A 19,545-nucleotide genomic window follows, 5' to 3' on the forward strand; every position below is an offset into this window, starting at 1 on the left:
AACCACAAACTGCTCCAGCTGCTACCATCTGGGAAAAGGTACCGCAGCATAAAAGCCAGGACCAACAGGCTCCCGGACAGCTTCTTCCACCAGGCCATCAAACTGATTAATTCATGCTGATACAATTGTATTTCTATGTAATATTGACTGTCCTGTTGTACATACTGTTCATTATAAATTACTATAAATTGCACATTGCACATTTGGACGAAGACATAACTTAAAGATTTTTATTCCTCGTGTATGAAGGATGTAAGAAATAAAGCCAATTCAATATATTTAAGGCAGAGGATAATAGATTCTTGATTGGTCATGGCATGAAGGGATACAGGGAGAAGGCAGGAGATTTGGGGCTGAGAGGAAAAATGGATCAGCCATGATAAAATGGTGGAGTAGTCTCAATGGGCCAAGTGGCCTAATGCTGCTCTTATGTCTTATGGTCTTAAACAAAATTATGAGAGACGTAGATAGTATTTTTCCCAGGATGGAAATACCAAACACTGGAGCACTTGGGTTAATATGAGAGGAGGAAAGTTTAAAAGAAATTGGTAAGACAAGTTTGTTTACACAGTGAGTGTAGGTGCAAGGAATGAGCTGCCAGGGGAATTGAAGGAAGCTGATACAATAGCAATGCATTTAGACATTAGCCAGAGAAAGGAGGGATATTGAACACGTACAAGTAGATGGGAGTAGAATAAGTTGGCAGTTAGTGTACATGCCTCCATTCCAAAGGGTCTGTACTGTTTGTCCTGTGTTTTTCCAAGTACATCAGTATCAGAATTAGGTTTATTTTCACTGTCTTATAAGATGTGAAATTTCTTGTTTAGTGGCAGCAATAAAATGCAAAAACATAAAATCAGTATAAATTGCAGAACAAATAGAGCAGAAAGGAATAACGAGGTAATGTTCTTGAACCATTTATAAGTCTTTAGCCAGAGAATGTTGAATATGTGAAATTCAGTGCCACAGGCAGCTGTGGAGGCAAAGTCTTTATGTATATTTAAGACAGAGGTTGATAGATTCTTGATAGGTCAGGGCATGAAGGGATATGGGGAGAAGGCAGGAGATTGGGGCCGAGAGGAAAATTGGATCAGCCAACAGACTCAATGAGCTAAATGGCCTAACTCTGCTCCCATTTCTTATGGTTTTATGATCTGATGGTGAAAGGGAAGAAGGTCCCTAAATTGTGGAGTTTGGGTCTTCTAGCTCCTCTAACTCTGATAGTAGTAATGAAAAGGATGCACATCTTGGATGGCAAGGGTCATAGGCGATGGGACTGGACTTGTTGTGTACTATATTGTTGCGTGCCGTTGTTGCACAGAGACAGGTGCAGTCTGACAAATGGTGCAAATGATTGTCTTGGTTGTTTTTCTTGTGATCGAACACCTTATTGGACATTGGGTAATGCAGAATGGTCCAAGTCTAGTTCACTGGTTCATTGGCGAGAATAAAGGAGGGGGAACAGTATGGCCTTGCTTATTGCATGGACCAGGCAGGCCCTCATGCAGCTGTCTGGGGAGGAGTTGTTGGAGATGGTGTAGGAGAGAACAGAGGTGCAGTGGGTGTGCTGGATTGCACACTAGGTTGCTGGAGATAGTGTAGGAGAGAGCAGAGGTGCAGTGGGCGTGCTAGATTTCGCACTGGCTTGGGGGCTGGCCCCTCCCATCGGCACTGTACTCCATTGTTCGCTCGGTAGAAGACAAACTGGATTGAGTTCATCTGCAGACGCACTAGTGCATGATGAGGAATTACTACACACTTGTTCTTGTAGAAACATGGCTCCTGGACAACATCTCATGTACCATCAATCTACAAGCCACGCCACTCAGGGATATGGGCTATATTAGTTTTTTGTGACTGTATGCTTTTCTGCTATCGTAACTATATGTGCTATGTGCTGTGTGTGAGACTGTTGACAGTGTTTTGCACCTTGGAACACCATTTCTTTTGGCTGTATTCATATGTGTAGTTAAATGACAATTAAACTTGAGCTTGAAATTGATGTGATGTAATGAGAGGCATTGCCTCTTGCAGATGTGGCAGGTTGTACTTGTGATGGAGCTGTCTTGAGTCTACAGTCCTCTGCATCTTGTACATTAAAGCCTCCGTACCAGACTGTGATGCAACCAGTCAGAATGGTCTCCACCATGCATCTATAGACATTTGCAGGCGTCTTTGATGACATATTGAATATATAAACATATATATAAAAATATATATGACATATAAACTCCTAACAAAGTAGAGTCAAATCTAACATGTAGAGTCAGGTTATGTCGTCCAGTTCCAAGAAGGTTGGCCCACTAAACTTGGGACCCTGACTTCCGTATTGTATGTAACATTTTCATAAAGAAATTGTGGGCTATGGATACTTGGTTTGCAACCATAAGGTGAATGCTATGTCAGGCAGCAACAGTGGAATGTGAAGTGGTCAACATATCAAATCAAAGACTTTCATTAGAACTGGAAAAGTGAGAAAACAAGTATAGTTAAATTGTGGAGAATGGGAGGATAGACAAAACAGAAAGGAATAAGACTAGGAATGTGTACCTGGCCCCACAACCCTTCCCTGTAGTATCAGTGACTCTGCTCATCTTCTGTGCCAGTTCCTCAGTTTTCAATTCCCTGATTTTTGAAAAAATATACTGTATATATCTATCTCTTCTTCAAATAACGCTAAGGATCTAGCTTCACAACCTGGTTTATACCACTGATTCACCGTGGTGAGAAGAAATTCCTCAGTTTTAAATTACTGTCCCTCTTAGGGAGGGATGGCCTGTGATAAGGTCCAGATAGAGTGGACATGGAGAGGATGTTTCATATAGTGAGGAAGTGTAGGACCAGAGGACACAGCCTCAGAATAGAAGGATGTCCCTTTAGAACAGAGACAAGGAACAGAAGGTGGTGAATCTCTGGAGATCATTGCCACAGACTGCCATGGAGGCAAGTCATTGGGCATATTTAAAGCAGAGGTTGATAGGTTCTAGATTAGTAAGGACATCAAAGAAAATGGGGTTGAGAGGAATAATAAATAAGACAGGATGGATTGGCAGAGCGGACTTGATGGGCCAAATTGCTCCTATGTCTTATAAAGTGGAGACCAAGTTTGACTGGGTTAGAGTGGGGGCAATGTAATCACTCTCTGTGCCAGCTCTGAGAGGGGGAGAGAAATAAAACTAGAACATTTTGGCACTGCAAAATGCAAAGCACAGCAGCTGTGGGAAATGTGAAATAAAGAAGACTTGGAAGTACCCAACAGACCAAGTAATTTGGAAAAACAGGAGATCCTCAGGTGCTCGAGATCTGGCGTATATAGATTGCAACACATACAAAATATTGGAGGAACTCAGCAGATCAAGCAGCATCCATGGAAGAGCTGACCTAGGGTCTCCATTCAAAACATCAAGTGTTTATTTCCCTTCTAAGATGCTGCCTGACTTCCAGCATTTCTTCTGTGTAGGTCAAGTAGTTTTATCAGAGGGAGGAAAACTTGAGAAAATTTTATATGTAATAACCTTGTCTCAGAACTGTCTGGTCCTGATGCAACACATGCAAAGTGCTGGAGGAGCTCAGCAGGCCAGGCAGTATCTATGGAAAAGAGTATAGTCGACATTCCAGGGCTGGAGGAAAAAACATGAGGAGTCAGTGTTGAAGTTTCCTTTTGAAGTCAAATGAGCCAATGTTCAATAGTGGTTCAATCATGTGATCAGATTCATTTATTTATCACGTATATTGAAACATACAGTAAAATGTGTCTTTTGCCTTAACAGCCAACACAATGTAAAGATGTGAGCCCGTCGCCACACAGACAGGGAAAGTTAGATAAACTATAAGTGAACTTATCACAGTGAAAACAAAAGCCTAAATTGGAGCTTTATTCAATATGCTGAACAGAGGATTTCTAGCATGCACTGAGTAGACATGGCACCTGCCATATTAGCCCCATGGGCACCTGATGTTGCTTCTAAATTGATTACAATGCAATTGAAATTCTGAGCCACAACCTTGTCACTTCAATATTGTTTTTATGGGAACTTGATGTGTGCAAATTGGACCTCTTGTTTCGCTAAATCACAGTAGTGACTACTCTTCAATAATATTTAATTGATGTAAAGCTCACTGGGGCATCCTGACATCATAAAAGATTCGATTTTGCCGCTTTCAATTTATATTGGCTTTGACGAGACCTAATATTTGATATGCTTGGTATGGCAAGCTATGAGGCAATGGGGAGTTTTATCTCTTTGACTCCTGCTGTGCTGTGAAACAGGGACAAAAATGTGCGATGCTTTCACTCAGACCCGTTTGTTCACAGGTTACTTTGATTTACCATGGTCAAGGTCACCCGACTGGAACATTGCTGAACATCAGTGATTTCAGATGGCAGAATTTCTTCCTCTTGAGATTGGTGAAAGAAAATAAAGACCTACTATAAATTTCTACAGCAACTTTCAGATGTGTTTCAGGCATCTGTAAACATTTTGCATCAAGTGCTTTTGAGATCTAGTCACTGTTGGAAATGTAGCTGCTGATTTGCACACAGCAAACTCCCATGATGACCAAATAATCTGGCACTGTTGAGGAGTTATCACACCAGTAATAACTGGGTTGCTCTTATTTGAAATGTGATTATTTATGCCCAGTTGAAAGAGCTAATCATACCTTGGTTTTATTATGTCTTCAAGTAGATGACACCTCTGGCCACACGGCATTCCCTCAGTACTGCACAGAAGGGCTAGTCTAGAAGCTGGCATTCAACTTTAACTATAGTGGGGTTTGAACACACAATATTCTGATTTTAAGCTTGAGTGGAAACTCCAGCAGAACAACATGAGAGAGGTCTGGAGGGGGGTGAGGACCATCACTGGGTTCTGGCAAACTAGCAACAGAGGAGCTGAAGGCAGTGTGGACAGGGCCAATGAACTTAACCTGTTCTTTAACAGATTTGACATTGTGGCCCCTGCCCATCCCCCACATGAGCTTTCTGTTGTCAGCCCCCAACTAACACATACTCCACTCTCCCCTCCTACCCCTCCTCACAGTCCCCCACCCTGCTCTCATGACTATACCCCTGCCCCACACGAAACCACCACGGTGGGCTTCACAGCTGAACAGGTGAGAAGACAGCTGAAACGTCTCAACCCAAGCAAGGCTGCAGGACCGGATGGTGTCAGTATCAGGGTGCTCAAAGCCTGTGCCCCTCAGCTATGTGGAGTACTTCGCCATGTATTCAACCTGAGCCTGAGGCTCCAGAGGGTTCCTGTACTATGGAAGAGGTCCTGCTTCGTCCCTGTGCCGAAGACCAGTGGCATTAACCTCCCACATCATGAAGACCCTGGAGAGACTTGTTCTGGAGCTTCTCCAGCCTCTGGTCAGGCCACACTTAGATCCCCTCCAGTTCACCTACCAGCCCCGACTAGGAGTTGAGGATGCTATCGTCTATCTGCTGAACCGTGTCTACGCCCACCTGGATAAGCCAGCGAGCACTGTGAGGGTCATGTTTTTTGACTTCTCAAGTGCGTTCAACACCATCCACCCTGCTGTGCTGGGGGAGAAGCTGACAGGGATGCAGGTGGATGCTTCCCTGGTGTCATGGATTATTGATTACCTGACTGGCAGACCACAGTACGTGTGCTTGCAACGCTGTGTATCCGACAGAGTGATCAGCAGCACTGAGGCTCCACAGGGGACTGTCTTATTTCCCTTTCTCTTCACCATTTACACCTCGGACTTCAACTACTTCACAGAGTCTTGTCATCTTCAGAAGTTTTCGGATGACTCTGCCATAGTTGGATGCCTCAGCAAGGGAGATGAGGCTGAGTACAGGGCTACGGTAGGAAACTTTGTCACATGGTGTGAGCAGAATTATCTACAGCTTAATGTGAAAAAGGCTAAGGAGCTGGTGGTAGACCTGAGGAGAGCTAAGGTTCCGGTGACCCCTGTTTCCATCTAGGGGGTCAGTGTGGACATGGTGGAGGATTACAAATACCTGGGGATACAAATTGACAATAAGCTGGACTGGTCAAAGAACACTGAGGCTGTCTACAAGAAGGGTCAGAGCCGTCTCTCTTTCTTGAGGAGACTGAGGTCCTTTAACATCTGCGACGATGCTGAGGATGTTCTACGAGTCTGTGGTGGCCAGTGCTATCATGTTTGCTGTTGTGTGCTGGGGCAGCAGGCTGAGGGTAGCAGACACCAACAGAATCAACAAACTCATTCGTAAGGCCAGTGATGTTGTGGAGATGGAAGTGGACTCTCTGTGACGGTGGTGTCTGAAAAGAGGATGCTGTCCAAGTTGCATGGCATCTTGGACAATGTCTCCCATCCACTACATAATGTACTGGTTGGGCACAGGAGTACATTCAGCCAGAGACTCATTCCACCAAGATGCAACACAGAGCGTCATAGGAAGTCATTCCTGCCTGTGGCCATCAAACTTTACAACTCCTCCCTTGGAGGGTCAGACACCCTGAGCCAATAGGTTGGTCCTGGACTTATTTCATAATTTACTGGCATAATTTACATATTACTATTCAACTATTTATGGTTCTATTACTATTTATTATTTATGGTGCAACTGTAACAAAAACCAATTTCTCCCGGGATCAATAAAGTATGACTATGACTATAATGTAAGAATAATATTAAATAAGTCCGCCATCAAGTGGCATCAGAACTAGGTCACTGAAGATGTGGGAGGTTTGCATAATGGAACGATCAGCTGAGGTGGAGGACTGACCTCAGCTGTTCGAGCTATTACTATTTTGTCTGAAATCATGCTGGTTAGTTATTTTAAACTTGAATTGAAAATGCTGGTGGAGGTTAAAGTAGCAACCATGGAAGCAAGCTAACCTATTTGCTGTCTGAAGAAGGAAAGTGCAGCTTGAAATATTAGTTTCTGCACATTGTTTCTGTATTTCCCTGCTACCCCTGAGTTGTTTGCTACACGTATATTGGGTATTTGTCCATGGCTGTACAGATTTTCTCAAGTGGCTAACCTTCACATGTGACTATCAGACATGACACTGTAAGCATCTCAAAGCTGCTTTCTTACTGTGACTGCACATGCACAGTCAGAGGAGATCGCTAGAGCAGGAGTCCTGCTCAATCCTGACATAGGCCAGTTACAGCCCTGGTATACGGGTTTGGTTGCAATAAGCTTCTTCGGAACAGACAACTGATCAGATCTTGATCTCACCACCTATATAGCTTAGCTATCTTAACCAATGGTATCAGTGGGAAAGTTAAATTTAAACAGGCAAACCCGCAGTAACTTAGCTATCATTTATGGATTGGCAGCATGAAAGTAGTGAGAGCCTTGTGTTTCAGTACTCTGTAAGAGTGATCTTTGCTGTAAGACCATAAGAAATAGGAGCAGAATTAGTCTATTTGGTTCATTAAATCTGCTCCGTCATTCCATCATGGCTGACTTATTATCCCTCTCAATCCCATTCTCTTGCCTTCTCCCTGTAACTTTTGACACCATCCCCTACTAATCAAGAACCTATCAACCTCCACTTTAAATATACCCAATGTAAGTAGTGGACTACTTTTATATAAAGACAACTGTCAAAGGTTGTATTGATTGTGGTATTTAAGAAAATGCATGGACACTTCAACGTGTTTTTGCTTTGATTTTTCTTACTGCATTCTAGTAATTACTGGGGAATCTGTTAACTAGGTCAAATTTTTGCTTGAGGAATTTTGAGAATAAATAATACTCCCTTTGTCTGATGCTAATTTCCCCTTCTGTGCATTGCAGGAAATACAGTTGAGTTCCATGGCCCAGAAGGAACAGGGAAGACAGAAATGCTCTATCACCTGGTGGCATCCTGCATCCTTCCAGAATCAACCGGTGGGCTCCAAGTTGAGGTGGTCTTCATTGACACAGAGTGTCATTTTGACATGCTTCGCCTGGTCACCATTTTGGAGCACCACTTGGCACAGAGTACGGCGGAGTCAGTTAAACAGTGCCTGGGCCGCCTGTTCCTCGTCCACTGCAACAGCAGCACCCAGCTCCTGCTACTCTTCCACGCTCTGGAAAGCATGGTTTGCAGCCACCCGGCTCTCTGCCTGCTGATTGTGGACAGTATGTCTGCCTTCTACTGGATTGACAGACAGAACGGTGGCGAGAGCATCAGCCAGCAGGAAGCCAACCTGGCCCGCTGTGTTGAGTGCCTGGAGAAGCTGCTGAATGAGTACCAGCTAGTATTAATTGCAACCACACAGGCCCTCATGCGCGGGCAGGGTCCTGAGGCATCCAAGACAGATGGAGCTACTGCAGCCTGGCAGCCACCAGCTGCAGAGTTTAAACCCTATCTGTGTAAATCGTGGCAAAAACTGGTCAGGCATAGGTTTATTTTCTCAAAAAACACCACGGTAGACGACAGGCAAGAGTTTGCCGCTGTTTCTCTTCAGCCAAGAAGCAACATTGTCAGCAGATGCTCCTTTATTATTACAGATGGTGGGGTACATTTTCTTTAACCCATCAGTATTACTTTCTTAAACAAAAACCACTGGAGATCCTTGTGAGTGTACACATGAGGAAGTGCCCTCCTTTGGCTTAGTAGTACACAAAACGCTGGAGGAACTCAGCAGGTCAGGCAGCATATATGGAAAAGAGCAAAAAGTCAATGTTTTGGAACACTTCCCTTCATCAGGACTAGGCCCAAAATGTTGGTTGTTTATTCATTTCCAGAGATGCTGCCTGACCTGCTTAGTTCCACCAGCATAATGTGTGTGTGTTACTCTGGATTTCCAGCACCTGCAGGGTCTCTTGTATTTACTCTTTTGACCTGCTCTGGTTAACTGAAGTTATTGACTTCTGGTGGGCTAAATCAGATTAACTCTTTAACTGTGACTTAACCCTAAATCAGAGATTAACCCTAAATGAAGGAGATTTAGTCGCCTTCATGCACAGGTGTTTTAAGGTTTCATTGCAAATTCTCCAGCTGACTTTGGCCTGATCTGCAGGAGAAGGGGCCAAACCAAGCACCTTATTCAAAGCTCCTTTTCTAGATATACAGTGTAACCTCTTTGTATATCTAGGCAAGTCCAGGACATGTCCTTAACATAGATTCCAAGCATGTGGGTTAAAGCAGAGTACCAGAAATACTTGAGTACTTTTTTAGTAAACAAATTGAATGCCTTAAATGAGATTTAAAGAATTCTGTGTGAATAATTAAACAGAAATTAGGTCCTACATTTATTTATTTTCTTCTTCAGGAAGTTTTGTAGGCAGGGCTTCATTTAATAAAAATATTCAGCTACAAATGTGATCTGTCCTTTTCCATTATTGGAACTGGGTTCTTCATTCCTGTTTCATTTCTGATTGAAAGTAAGAAACAAATGGTTTATTGGGTGCAAATTGAATTCCATGTAAAATGCTACCAAATGTCTGCAGGGTGTTGTACTTCAATGGCCCATTCGAGCTATGTTGCTATTTTAATGCTATGGAAGAGTGGGTCAGAAAAAGAAAAGAAAGATGGTAGAAATGACACCCCCTAATTTTTATTGTGCATCTAGGAATAAGTAGAGAATGCTTTATGTTGGAAGTGTGTATTTTAACATTATTTTTATATTGCACTCATTATTTTGAAGTTTAAGCTAATTAAAACTCTTTCAAGAAACATAGAGCTCAGGATAGGCCACTCCATCCTTTCTATTTGTATTAACTTTGAAGGTCCCTTCTGATTCTTGCACTCTTTCCCATTGCTCCTGTCATATTTTAAAATGTGTTTTGGGTGTACACAAACTCTTAGGACTGTGGGGTTGAAAATGATAGATGATGGAATGTTTGAGTGATCTTCAGAGGTAGCACAAAATCATATTTATAAGCTGTCTGTTAGTAAATCCAGTGTGAAACTTAGACAAACTTCTCCATCCAGGATGCTGAGCAAATGCAAAGCACTACCACAAGGAGTAATTAACCCAAGTTATATTGGAGAAGCTGCAGGAGCTGGAAGGACAAAGATGTACAATTTGGGAGATAAATCATGTGAACTATGTGCTGCTCTAAGTGTTGCACAGGAGTGTTGCTGCCAGTGTTGGGGCAATGTAAATTTGAGTATAAATTTGAGGCAAGAGCAAGGATGATAGGTAGTTGGACAGCCACAGAGAAGGATTGGCACCAGATGGCTACGAAAACAACATCTGAAATAAAAGCAGGAAATGTGGAACGATTTGGGTTTGGAAGTATCTGTAAAAAGAAACAGTTGACCCAAGAGTGTAGTGAAGAGTTAGAGCAGAGTTATCTTTTTACCTTCAATAAAAGCACTTGGCCCAACGCTGAACTGGCTCTGTGCTGTAGCCTGCAGCCATGGGGCAGCTGAACCAGCTACAGGGCTGAACTGGCTCTGTGGCGCTGGACTCAACTTCGGGGACTCTGACGTTCATGTTCTCTGTGCTATTTGTTTACTTTTTAATTGTTTGCACAATTTCTTCTTTCTTTTTGCACATTGTTTGACGGTCTTTTTTGTGTTTTTTTTGTGCGGATTTTATTGTGTTTCTTTTTTTTTGTGGCTGCCTGAAAGAAGATGAATCTCAAGGTTGTATATGGTATATGTACTTTGATAGTAAATGTACTTTAAACTTTGAAGCTATCACATTAATGAACTTAGAGTTTTACATATTATGCTTGGGCAAGTTAAATGATGGCCCAGGCCCAGATAGACTGCAAGTGTGAGTGTTGGGTACAGAGCGGAGGTTTGGGCTGATTTCACTCACTTTCCAGTTAATGTTTATTCCTTTCTCTGCAGTGCTAAGGCTGTGAACTGATCCAGCTGCTGTGTGTTTCTGCCCCGCTGGGGTGATGAACTAGGGACTGAGGCTTGGGCCTCCTCCAACCCCTCTAGGAGCAGATCTGGGTCTGGTTCGGGATGCTGTTGGCTTGCTTCTGTTGTTTGCATGATGTGTGTTTTTTTTCTCTCTCTCTATGCAGTGGTTTTTGGTCTTTTTAAAAATTGGGTTATTTGGGTTTCTTGCTTTGTGGCTGTCTCTAAGCAGATAATGTGTACATTCTTTCATAATAAATTGCTTAGAATTAGAAGGTGATGGAGGGGAAGAAGTACAAGTTAGCAGGTGATGAGTGAAGCCAGTAGAGGGGATAGGTAGGTGGCTGGGGGACCTCCATCAGTCCTAATGGAAGGTCTCAGCCCAAATATCACTTCCTCCATAAATGCTGTCTGACTTGCTGAGTTCCTCCAGCATTGTGTGTGCGTTGATCCAGATTTCCACCAACTGCAGCCTCTTATGTCTCCTTTCTAATGAGAGTGCTAGATTCAATTATGCGTGTCCTGTATGTTCTGGTCTATATCATCACAATGTCGTCTCACCGTTTTCAAAGATCCAAAGTTATTCTTGTACTTAGATGGGTGGCTGATTCTTCTCAATGCCTTATTCATAGAGTCATACAGCACAGAAATGGCCCCTTTGCCCCAACCTGGGTACTACAGACCCCTTGCTTAGTGGTGTTGGTCTATGGCATAAAAACGGTTGGGAACGAACCCCGGCTCTAAAACATTCCTGTCCACGTAGCTTTTAAATGTTATTGATGTACCTGCCTCAACCACTTTGTGTGGCAACTTATTGTGTGTATACAAACCCCACACTCACCATTGGATGTCTGGAATGTACCTGGCTTCCCGACAGTGAAGCAGCGTCCCTACCACATGTGCTCTTGTGCTGCTCAATAGTAAATTTAATGATAACATTGTGTTTTATGGGGGTTAAGTTCAGAGATACGAGACTACAGATGCTGGAATCTGGAGCAACACAAAGCGCTGAAGAAACTTTGCAGGTCAGCATCTACAGAGGGAAATGGACAGTCGACACTTTGACTGAGAAGGTTCCTGATTAAGGGTCTCGACCCGAAAAGTCAACTGTCCATTTACCTCCATTAGATGTTGCCTAACCTGCTGAGTTCCCCCAGCATTCAGTGTATGGCTTAAGTTCAGAGACATAAGCTGATTGGGCTGAGGAGTCTGTTCAGCTTCAGTGCTCGTATGCTGTTAGCAAGATATATTAAAGTTTGCATTTTTTTTGGATTATGGAATTGAAATATTCACTAACTGCTGCGTACAGGCGCATGTATTTTGCACAAAGAGCACAGAACACAATGAAGTGGTTGAGCCCTTGGGTATTGGCAATTGACACCAGCTTAACCAATTTCCCCCGGGATCAATAAAGTATGACTATGAGAAACTCGGACAATGTTGCACCTCTTAATATAATCTCATTGAAGTTGTCAACTGCCAGATCTGCTGTGATGTAGGCTTTCTCTCAGTTGCTTTTGTGCCTCACGAATGCATGGACATAGGTATGTCTCTCTAAGTTAGCACTTCTAACTCTGCATTAGAATCAGATCACGTCCATTTGCTTTGCCCTCAGGCAAGTGTTCGGAGAACCCTTTGATGTCATGTACGCTATGAATTGCAGATTTCCATCTCATCTTCTGCCACATTGTCAGTATTCCTGTAACTGGAGCTTTACTGCAGTAACTTTTCAGATTGGGAATAGCAACTGCATTGGGTATCCCGTGATATTTAAACTAGTGTAGCCATTAACTAACTGATCATTAAATGGAAAAGAATGGTGGAATAATTATAAGTAGTGATAGCTAGGTGTGTGTCATTATCATTATAGGTGTGAAATGATGTGGGTGATCATGGTCCCATCAGCATGATTGTTCTTGGCAAATTTTTCTACAGAAGTGATTTGCCATCGCTTTCTTCGGGGCACTGTCTTTACAAGACTGGTGACGCCAGCCATTATCAGGACTTGTGATATGCACCAGCCGCTCATACAACCATCCACCACCTGCTCCCATGACTTCACCTCATGCTAAGCAGGTGGTGCACCTCGCCCAAGGGTGACCCTGCAGGCTAGTGGAAGGAGTTCATTACACCTCCTTTGGTAGAAACCTATCTCTGCCCTGTCCCCTGATATGTGTAGTTTATAAATCATACAAGGGCAACGGGCAATGTGCATGGGAACACCATCTTCTTCAGGTCACACAATCCTGTCTTAGAAGTGTGTGGATATTCGTATATTATAATAGAGTCATGGAGTAATAAAGCACAGTACAGGCCTTTCAGTTCAGCCAGTTCATGCCAACCACACTGTCCATCAAGCTAGACACAATTTCCTCTATTCAGCCCATCTTCAGAAGTCCTGGCAAGAACCGCACAGACAATGACTGCACTATCCAAACTCAGGACAATATGGAGGGACAGCAACATCACCATGAAGTACAAGATCAGACTCCTGCGTGCATTGGTATTCTCCATCTTCCTGTTCACATGGGAGACATGGACCCTCACAGCAGAGCTACAGAGGAAGATACAGGCATTGGAAATGAGATGCTATCGCAACATCTTGGGCATCTCATACTTGGACCACATCACAAACGTGCAGGTCTGCAAGACCATCCAGCACCACATTGGTCCCCATGAAGACCTTCTCACAACGGTGAAGAAAAAAAAGCTGAGATGGTACGGCCACGTAATAAGACCCAGTGGCCTTGCAAAGACCGTTCTGCAAGGAACTGTGGAGGGGAAAAGAAGGAGGGGTAGACAGAGGAAAAGATGGACAGACAACATTAAAGAATGGACAGGGAAAACGTTTGCAGTGACCCAGGCTCTGGCACACAACCGCAACAGATGGAACAGACTGGTGCAAAGCTTGTCATGACGGCACCCCGACAACTCCACCAGGAGTTTAGGGTGCAAGGCAAGACAAGCCCATATTCCTCCCAGCCAAGTATTTCCAAATGATTTTTAAATGATCCTTTTCAACCTGCTTAAACCACCACATCTGGCAGTTCACCCCATGTACTTCTCACCCCTTGCATGAAAAAAATTGCCCCTCAGATTCATTTTAAATCTTTCCCCTCTCGCCCTAAACCAATGTCCCCTTGCTTTGGACTCTTACTTTGGGGAAAAAAACTATTACCATCTACTTTATCTAGGCCTCTCCTAATTTTAAACACTTCTATAAAGTCTCCCCTCGTTCTCCTAGGTTCCAAGGAATAAACACCTAGCCTGGCCAACTTCTCTCTTTTACTCAGGTCCTCTTGCCCTGGCAACATCTGGCTTGTGGGAGTTGATCAAAGTTGAGGATCAGCGTGTTCTGGTAAAGGGTAAGGAAGATAGTGGCAAAGCAGGGGAATCTAAGATGACTGAAGAAGTCCTAAATTTAGTCAGGAAGGAAAAAGAAGCACGTGTACGGTTTAGGAAGCTAAGATCAGACTGTGCCCTTGTGGAATATAAATATAGCAGGACAGTGCTGAAGCAGGCAATTAGGAAGAGAGCCAAGAATTATTATCATCAAGCAGGATCAAGAATCCCAATTCATTTCATACCAATATTAAGAAAAAGAGGGTAACTAACTGTGAGTCCTGCCAATGATAAAGGAGGGAATTTGAGAGAATCAGAGCAAGTAGCTGAGGCACTGAATGTGTCAGCATTAACCTAGAAGGATTTGGAGGATAGTGAAAACAGTGGGGCATTTTAATGTGCTGGGACATTGTGAAATTAAGGAGGTGGTGCTGTGCCTTCAGAAAAGCACTAAGGTGGGTCCATCCCTAGGGCCTGACAGCATGTATCCCAAAATATTGAAAGAAGCAAGTGAGGAAATTACTGGTGTGTTAATAACGATCTTTGTGTTCTCGGCAGCAACAGACAGAGGACTGGAGAGTAGCAAATGTGCTTTTGTTCAAAAACGGAAATATCAATAATCCAGGTATAAGACAGAGGTCCTCACATTAATGGCAGAAGCTACTGGAGAGGGTACTGAGGGAAAGGATTTATGCACATGGCCAGCTTAAGGACAGTTAAGGCTTTTTGTGAGCCTAGTCATGCCTTGCAAATGAGATTGCATAGTGTGGTGGATGCCTGGAATGAGTTACTGGGGTTATAATGGAAGCAGGCTGTTGCTGGAATGAAAAAGGCTTTTGGATAGACGTGAATCTGAAGGAAAATGGATGATGTACAAGAAATACATTGCTGATGGCATCCGTTAGTCTTGTGAGACCACGGATCTGCGCCTGGATTCTCCAGGGCGCAGGCCTGGACAAGGTTGTATGGAAGACTGGCAGTTGCCCATGCAGCAAGTCTCCCCTCTCCACAACACCGATGTTTCCAAGGGAAGGGCAAGGGCCGTTACAGCTTGGCACCAGTGACGTCGCAGGAGTTGCCAGAGCGAGGTTGAAGATAACGTCGGACTGCCTTAGGGACTCCAGCTCCGGATTTGTCCTCAGGGTTTACTCCCACAGCCTTTCCCATGAGTGGGTATGGCCGCAAGGCAGCAGAGGCTTGAAATCAGAGTTTTCCCTCTCTTAGATGGACTGCCTTCCCAGGCTGACGAGTTCCATCTACCCGAAATACAAGAAGTACAAGTTTAGTATAAATTGGCAACCAGATTGGCACAGCATCATGGGTCAAATGGCCTATCCAGTGATGTGCTCTTCTATGTTAACATCCCCATAAATCATTTTGGCACTTTTTCCAGATTAACCATGTCTTTCCTATAACAGGTTGACCAAAACTACACAGAACTCCAAATATGATCTCATACAAGTGCAATATAATGACCCAGCTGCTATACTCCGTGCCCTGACTGATGAAGACCAGCATGTGAAACACCTTTTTCACTACTCTGTCTACCTGTGATGCTGCTTTCAACAAACTAAGCCCTTGTACTTCTTGGTCCCTCTGTTCCATTACACTCCCCTGGTGCTCTACCATTCAAAGTATGAGTAATCTGGGACTACATTGCCTCTGCTTCTACAGCGCTAGAAGATTACCTCAACAGATTTCATTGGTACAGAGACAACCCAACACCTCAACAGATTTCATTGGTACAGAGACAACCCAACACCTCAACAGATTTCATTGGTACAGAGACAACCCAACACCCCCTACACAAGGTCATTCAGGCTGAAGACATCCTGCAAATTAAAGCTTATTTTTTTAAGATATTGGCACAAATTACATCAATATCCATTTTAAGATGAATGTTTCACAATGTATCTAGTTATATGCATTTAATTAATATGATATGGATAACATGAACAGGCCATTCGGCCCACACTGTTATGCTGAAGTAGCTAAAAAGCAAATTTTTAAAAACCTAAACACTAATCCCTCCTACCTACACCATGTCCATATCCCTCTATCTTCCTTACATCCATGTACCCATTCCAATATCTCTTAAAAGCGTCTAATGTATTTGCCTCTGCCACCATACCAGGCAGCGCATTCCAGGCACCCACAATTTGCTGAGTGAAAAAACTCACACCCCCCTTAAAACGATCCCATTTCACCTTCAATGCATGTCATCTGGTATTAGACATTTCAACCCGAGGAAACAGATACTCCTTGTCCACTATCTATGCCTCTCATAGTCTTCTAAAACTCTATAAGATCTTTCCTCAGCCTCTGGTGCTCTTGATGAACAAACCCAAGTTTACTCAGCGTCTCATGATACTACCTGTCCTCTAAACCAGGCAGCAACCTGGTAAACCTTTTCTGCAGCCTCTCCAAAGCCTCAACATTGCGGGCTAACCTGAACTGTACTCAATACTCCAGATGGAGCCTAACCAGAGTTTTATAAAGTTGCAACATAACCTCCTGACTTTTGAACTCAGTGCATCAACTAATAAAAGCAAGCATTCCATATGCTGCCTTAACCACCTTATCGACCCGTGTAGTCACTTTCAAAAGCTGTGAACTTGGGTCCCAAGATCTCTCTGCACAGCAAATTAGATTTATATAATCCAACTTTATTGATAAAACAAACAGAATTGACAGTTAGAAACATAGAAAACCTACAGCACAATACAGGCCCTTCAGCCCACAAAGCTGTGCCAAACACGTCCCTACCTTAGAAATTACGTAGGGTTACCCATAGCCCTCTATTTTTCTAAGCTCCCTGTACCTATCCAGGAGCCTCTTATAAGACCCTATCTTATCTGCCTCCACCACCGTCACTGGCAGCCCATTCCACACACTCACCACTCTCTGCGTAAAAAAACTTACTCCTGAGATCTCCTCTGTACCTACTTCCAAGCACCTTAAACCTGTGCCCTCTCCTGCTAGCCACTTCAAGCCTGGGAAAAAGCCTCTGACTATCCACACAATCAATGCCTCTCATCATCTTATACACCTCTATCAGGTCATCTCTCATCCTCCATCGCTCCAAGGAGAAAAGGTCAAGTTCACTCAACCTATTCTCATAAGGCATGCTCCCCAATCCAAGCAACATCCTTGTAAGTCTCCTCTGCACCCTTTCTATGGTTTCCACATCCTTCCTGTAGTGAGGCGACCAGAACTGAGCACAGTACTCCAAGTGGGGTCTGACCAGGGTCCTATATATCTGCAGCATTACCTCTCGGCTGTTAAACTCAATCCCACGATTGATGAAGGCCAATGCATCGTATGCCTCCTTAACCACAGAGTCAACCTGCGCAGCAGCTTTGAGTGTCCTATGGACTAGGACCCCAAGATCCCTCTGATCCTCCACACTGTCAAGAGTATTACCATTAATACTATATTCTGCCATCATATTTGACCTACCAAAATGAACCACTTCACACTTATCTGGGTTGAACTCCATCTGCCACTTCTCAGCCCCGTTTTGCATCCTATCAATGTCCTGCTGTAACCTCTGACAGCCCTCCACACTATCCACAACATCCCAGAGTTATAAAACAAAAGTATACAAGACCTTTGCCCCTTCTCCTTTAACCTCCAAAATCAATCTAACCCTTCCCTTCCATATCAGCTTCCAAATTGCCTTCATCCATGTGCCTAAGAGTCTCTTAAATGTCCCTAATGTATCTTCCTGTACCTTCACGTCTGGCAGCACATTCCATGCACCTGCCACTCCTGTATTTAAAAAAATAAATCTGATACCCGCCCCCCATACTTTCTTCCAGACACCTTCAAATTATGCCTCTTTGTATTAGCCAATTCTGCCATGGGAAAAACCTTTGGCCATCCATTATAACTATGGCTCTTTATGTTATTTTTATTTGGTAGTTATTTTATTCATGCTTGGGTTTTGGTCAGTGCCGGTAATTAGTCCAGCCCCAAGCTACTGTTGAACTGAGCAGCTTCCTTGGTGACTTCAGGGGGCAATGAAGAAACAATCAGACTGCGAGAGCAGCTCAAAAGGCAGGAGGAACTCACCATGTCAGTTACAGAGCTTGGAGTCGCATATTAACCCAAATCTCGCTTTCTAATGTGAACTGAATAATATTTTAACCACATCCCATTAGTTGAGTGGTACAATACTAGGACGACTATCAACACTTCCCACTGCCTCAGTAAAGCCGCCACATAATCAAAGATTAACAGTGTGTTCTCCCTTCTTATCCCTCCCATTGGGCAGAAGTTACAAAAGCCTGAATGCAAGTAACACCAGGCTCAAGGATACATTATATCCCACTGTTATAAGACTATTGTACAGTCCCATTGTACAACAGACAGAATCCTAACCTCACAATCTACCTCGCTTTGGCCTCCCACCTTATTGGCCATCTGCACTGCACCTTCTCTGTAACTGTAACACCCTATCACCAGAAATCAAAGCCAACATAAGAGCCAAAGAGAGGGCACATAATAGAGCAAAAGATAGTGGAGATTTAGAGGATTGAGAACCTTTTAAGAACCAACAGAAGGCCACTAAAAAAGTCATTAAGATGGTAAAGATGGAATACGAAAGTAAGCTAGCCAATAACATTAAAGAGGATACCAAAAGTTTCTTCAGATACATAAAGTGTAAAGAGGGGTAAGAGTGAATATTGGACTGCTGGAAAATGATGATGGAGAGGTAGTAATGGGGGACAAGGAAATAGCGGACAAGCTGAGTTAGTATTTTGTATCAGTCTTCACTGTGGAAGACACTAGTGGTATGATGGAAATTCAAGCTGTCAGTGGTCATGAAGTGTGTGAAGTTACCATAACTAGAGAGAGGATCCTTGGGAAACTGAATGTAGATACGTTACCTGGACCAGATAGTGTACACCACAGGGTTCTGAAAGAGGCAGCTGAAGAGATCGTGGAGGCATTAGTAATGATCTTTCAAGAATCACTATTCTGGAATGGTTCTGGAAAACTGGAAAATTGCAAATGTCACTCCATTCTTCAAGAAGGGAGAGAGGCAGAAGAAAGGAAACTATAGGCCAGTTAGTGTGACCTCAGTGGTTGGGAAGATGTTATACAGTCAATTGCTAAGGATGCAGTTCCACAGTACTTGGAGACACACGATAAAATAGGCCATAGTCAACATGATTTCCTCAAGGGAAAATCTTGCCTGACAAATCTGTTGAAATTCTTTGAAGAAATAAGCAGGATAGACAAAGAGAAATCAGCTGATGTTGTATACTTAGATTTTCAGAAGGCCTTTGACAAGGTGGCACACAGGAGACTGCTAACAAGCTACGAACCCATGATATTACAGGAAAGATTCTAACATGGATAAAGCAGTGGCTGATTGGCAGGAGGCAAAGAGTGGGAATAAAGGGAGCCTTTTCTTGTTGGCTGC

General features: G+C 43.4%; 1 protein-coding gene across 1 annotated transcript in view; it reads left to right on the forward strand.

Moving 5' to 3' along the window:
• The window catches only part of xrcc2 (X-ray repair complementing defective repair in Chinese hamster cells 2), a 55,375-nt gene extending 46,102 nt beyond the window's left edge, over positions 1–9,273 (forward strand). Inside the window, exon 3 of the mRNA XM_072252071.1 lies at positions 7,763–9,273. Coding sequence (XP_072108172.1) covers positions 7,763–8,484 — 722 coding nt within the window. The 3' untranslated portion in view covers positions 8,485–9,273. The remainder of the gene's footprint in view (positions 1–7,762) is intronic.
• The last annotated feature ends 10,272 nt before the right edge of the window (positions 9,274–19,545 follow it).

This window comes from Mobula birostris, chromosome 3 (assembly GCF_030028105.1).
Source record: "Mobula birostris isolate sMobBir1 chromosome 3, sMobBir1.hap1, whole genome shotgun sequence".
NCBI lineage: Eukaryota > Metazoa > Chordata > Chondrichthyes > Myliobatiformes > Myliobatidae > Mobula > Mobula birostris.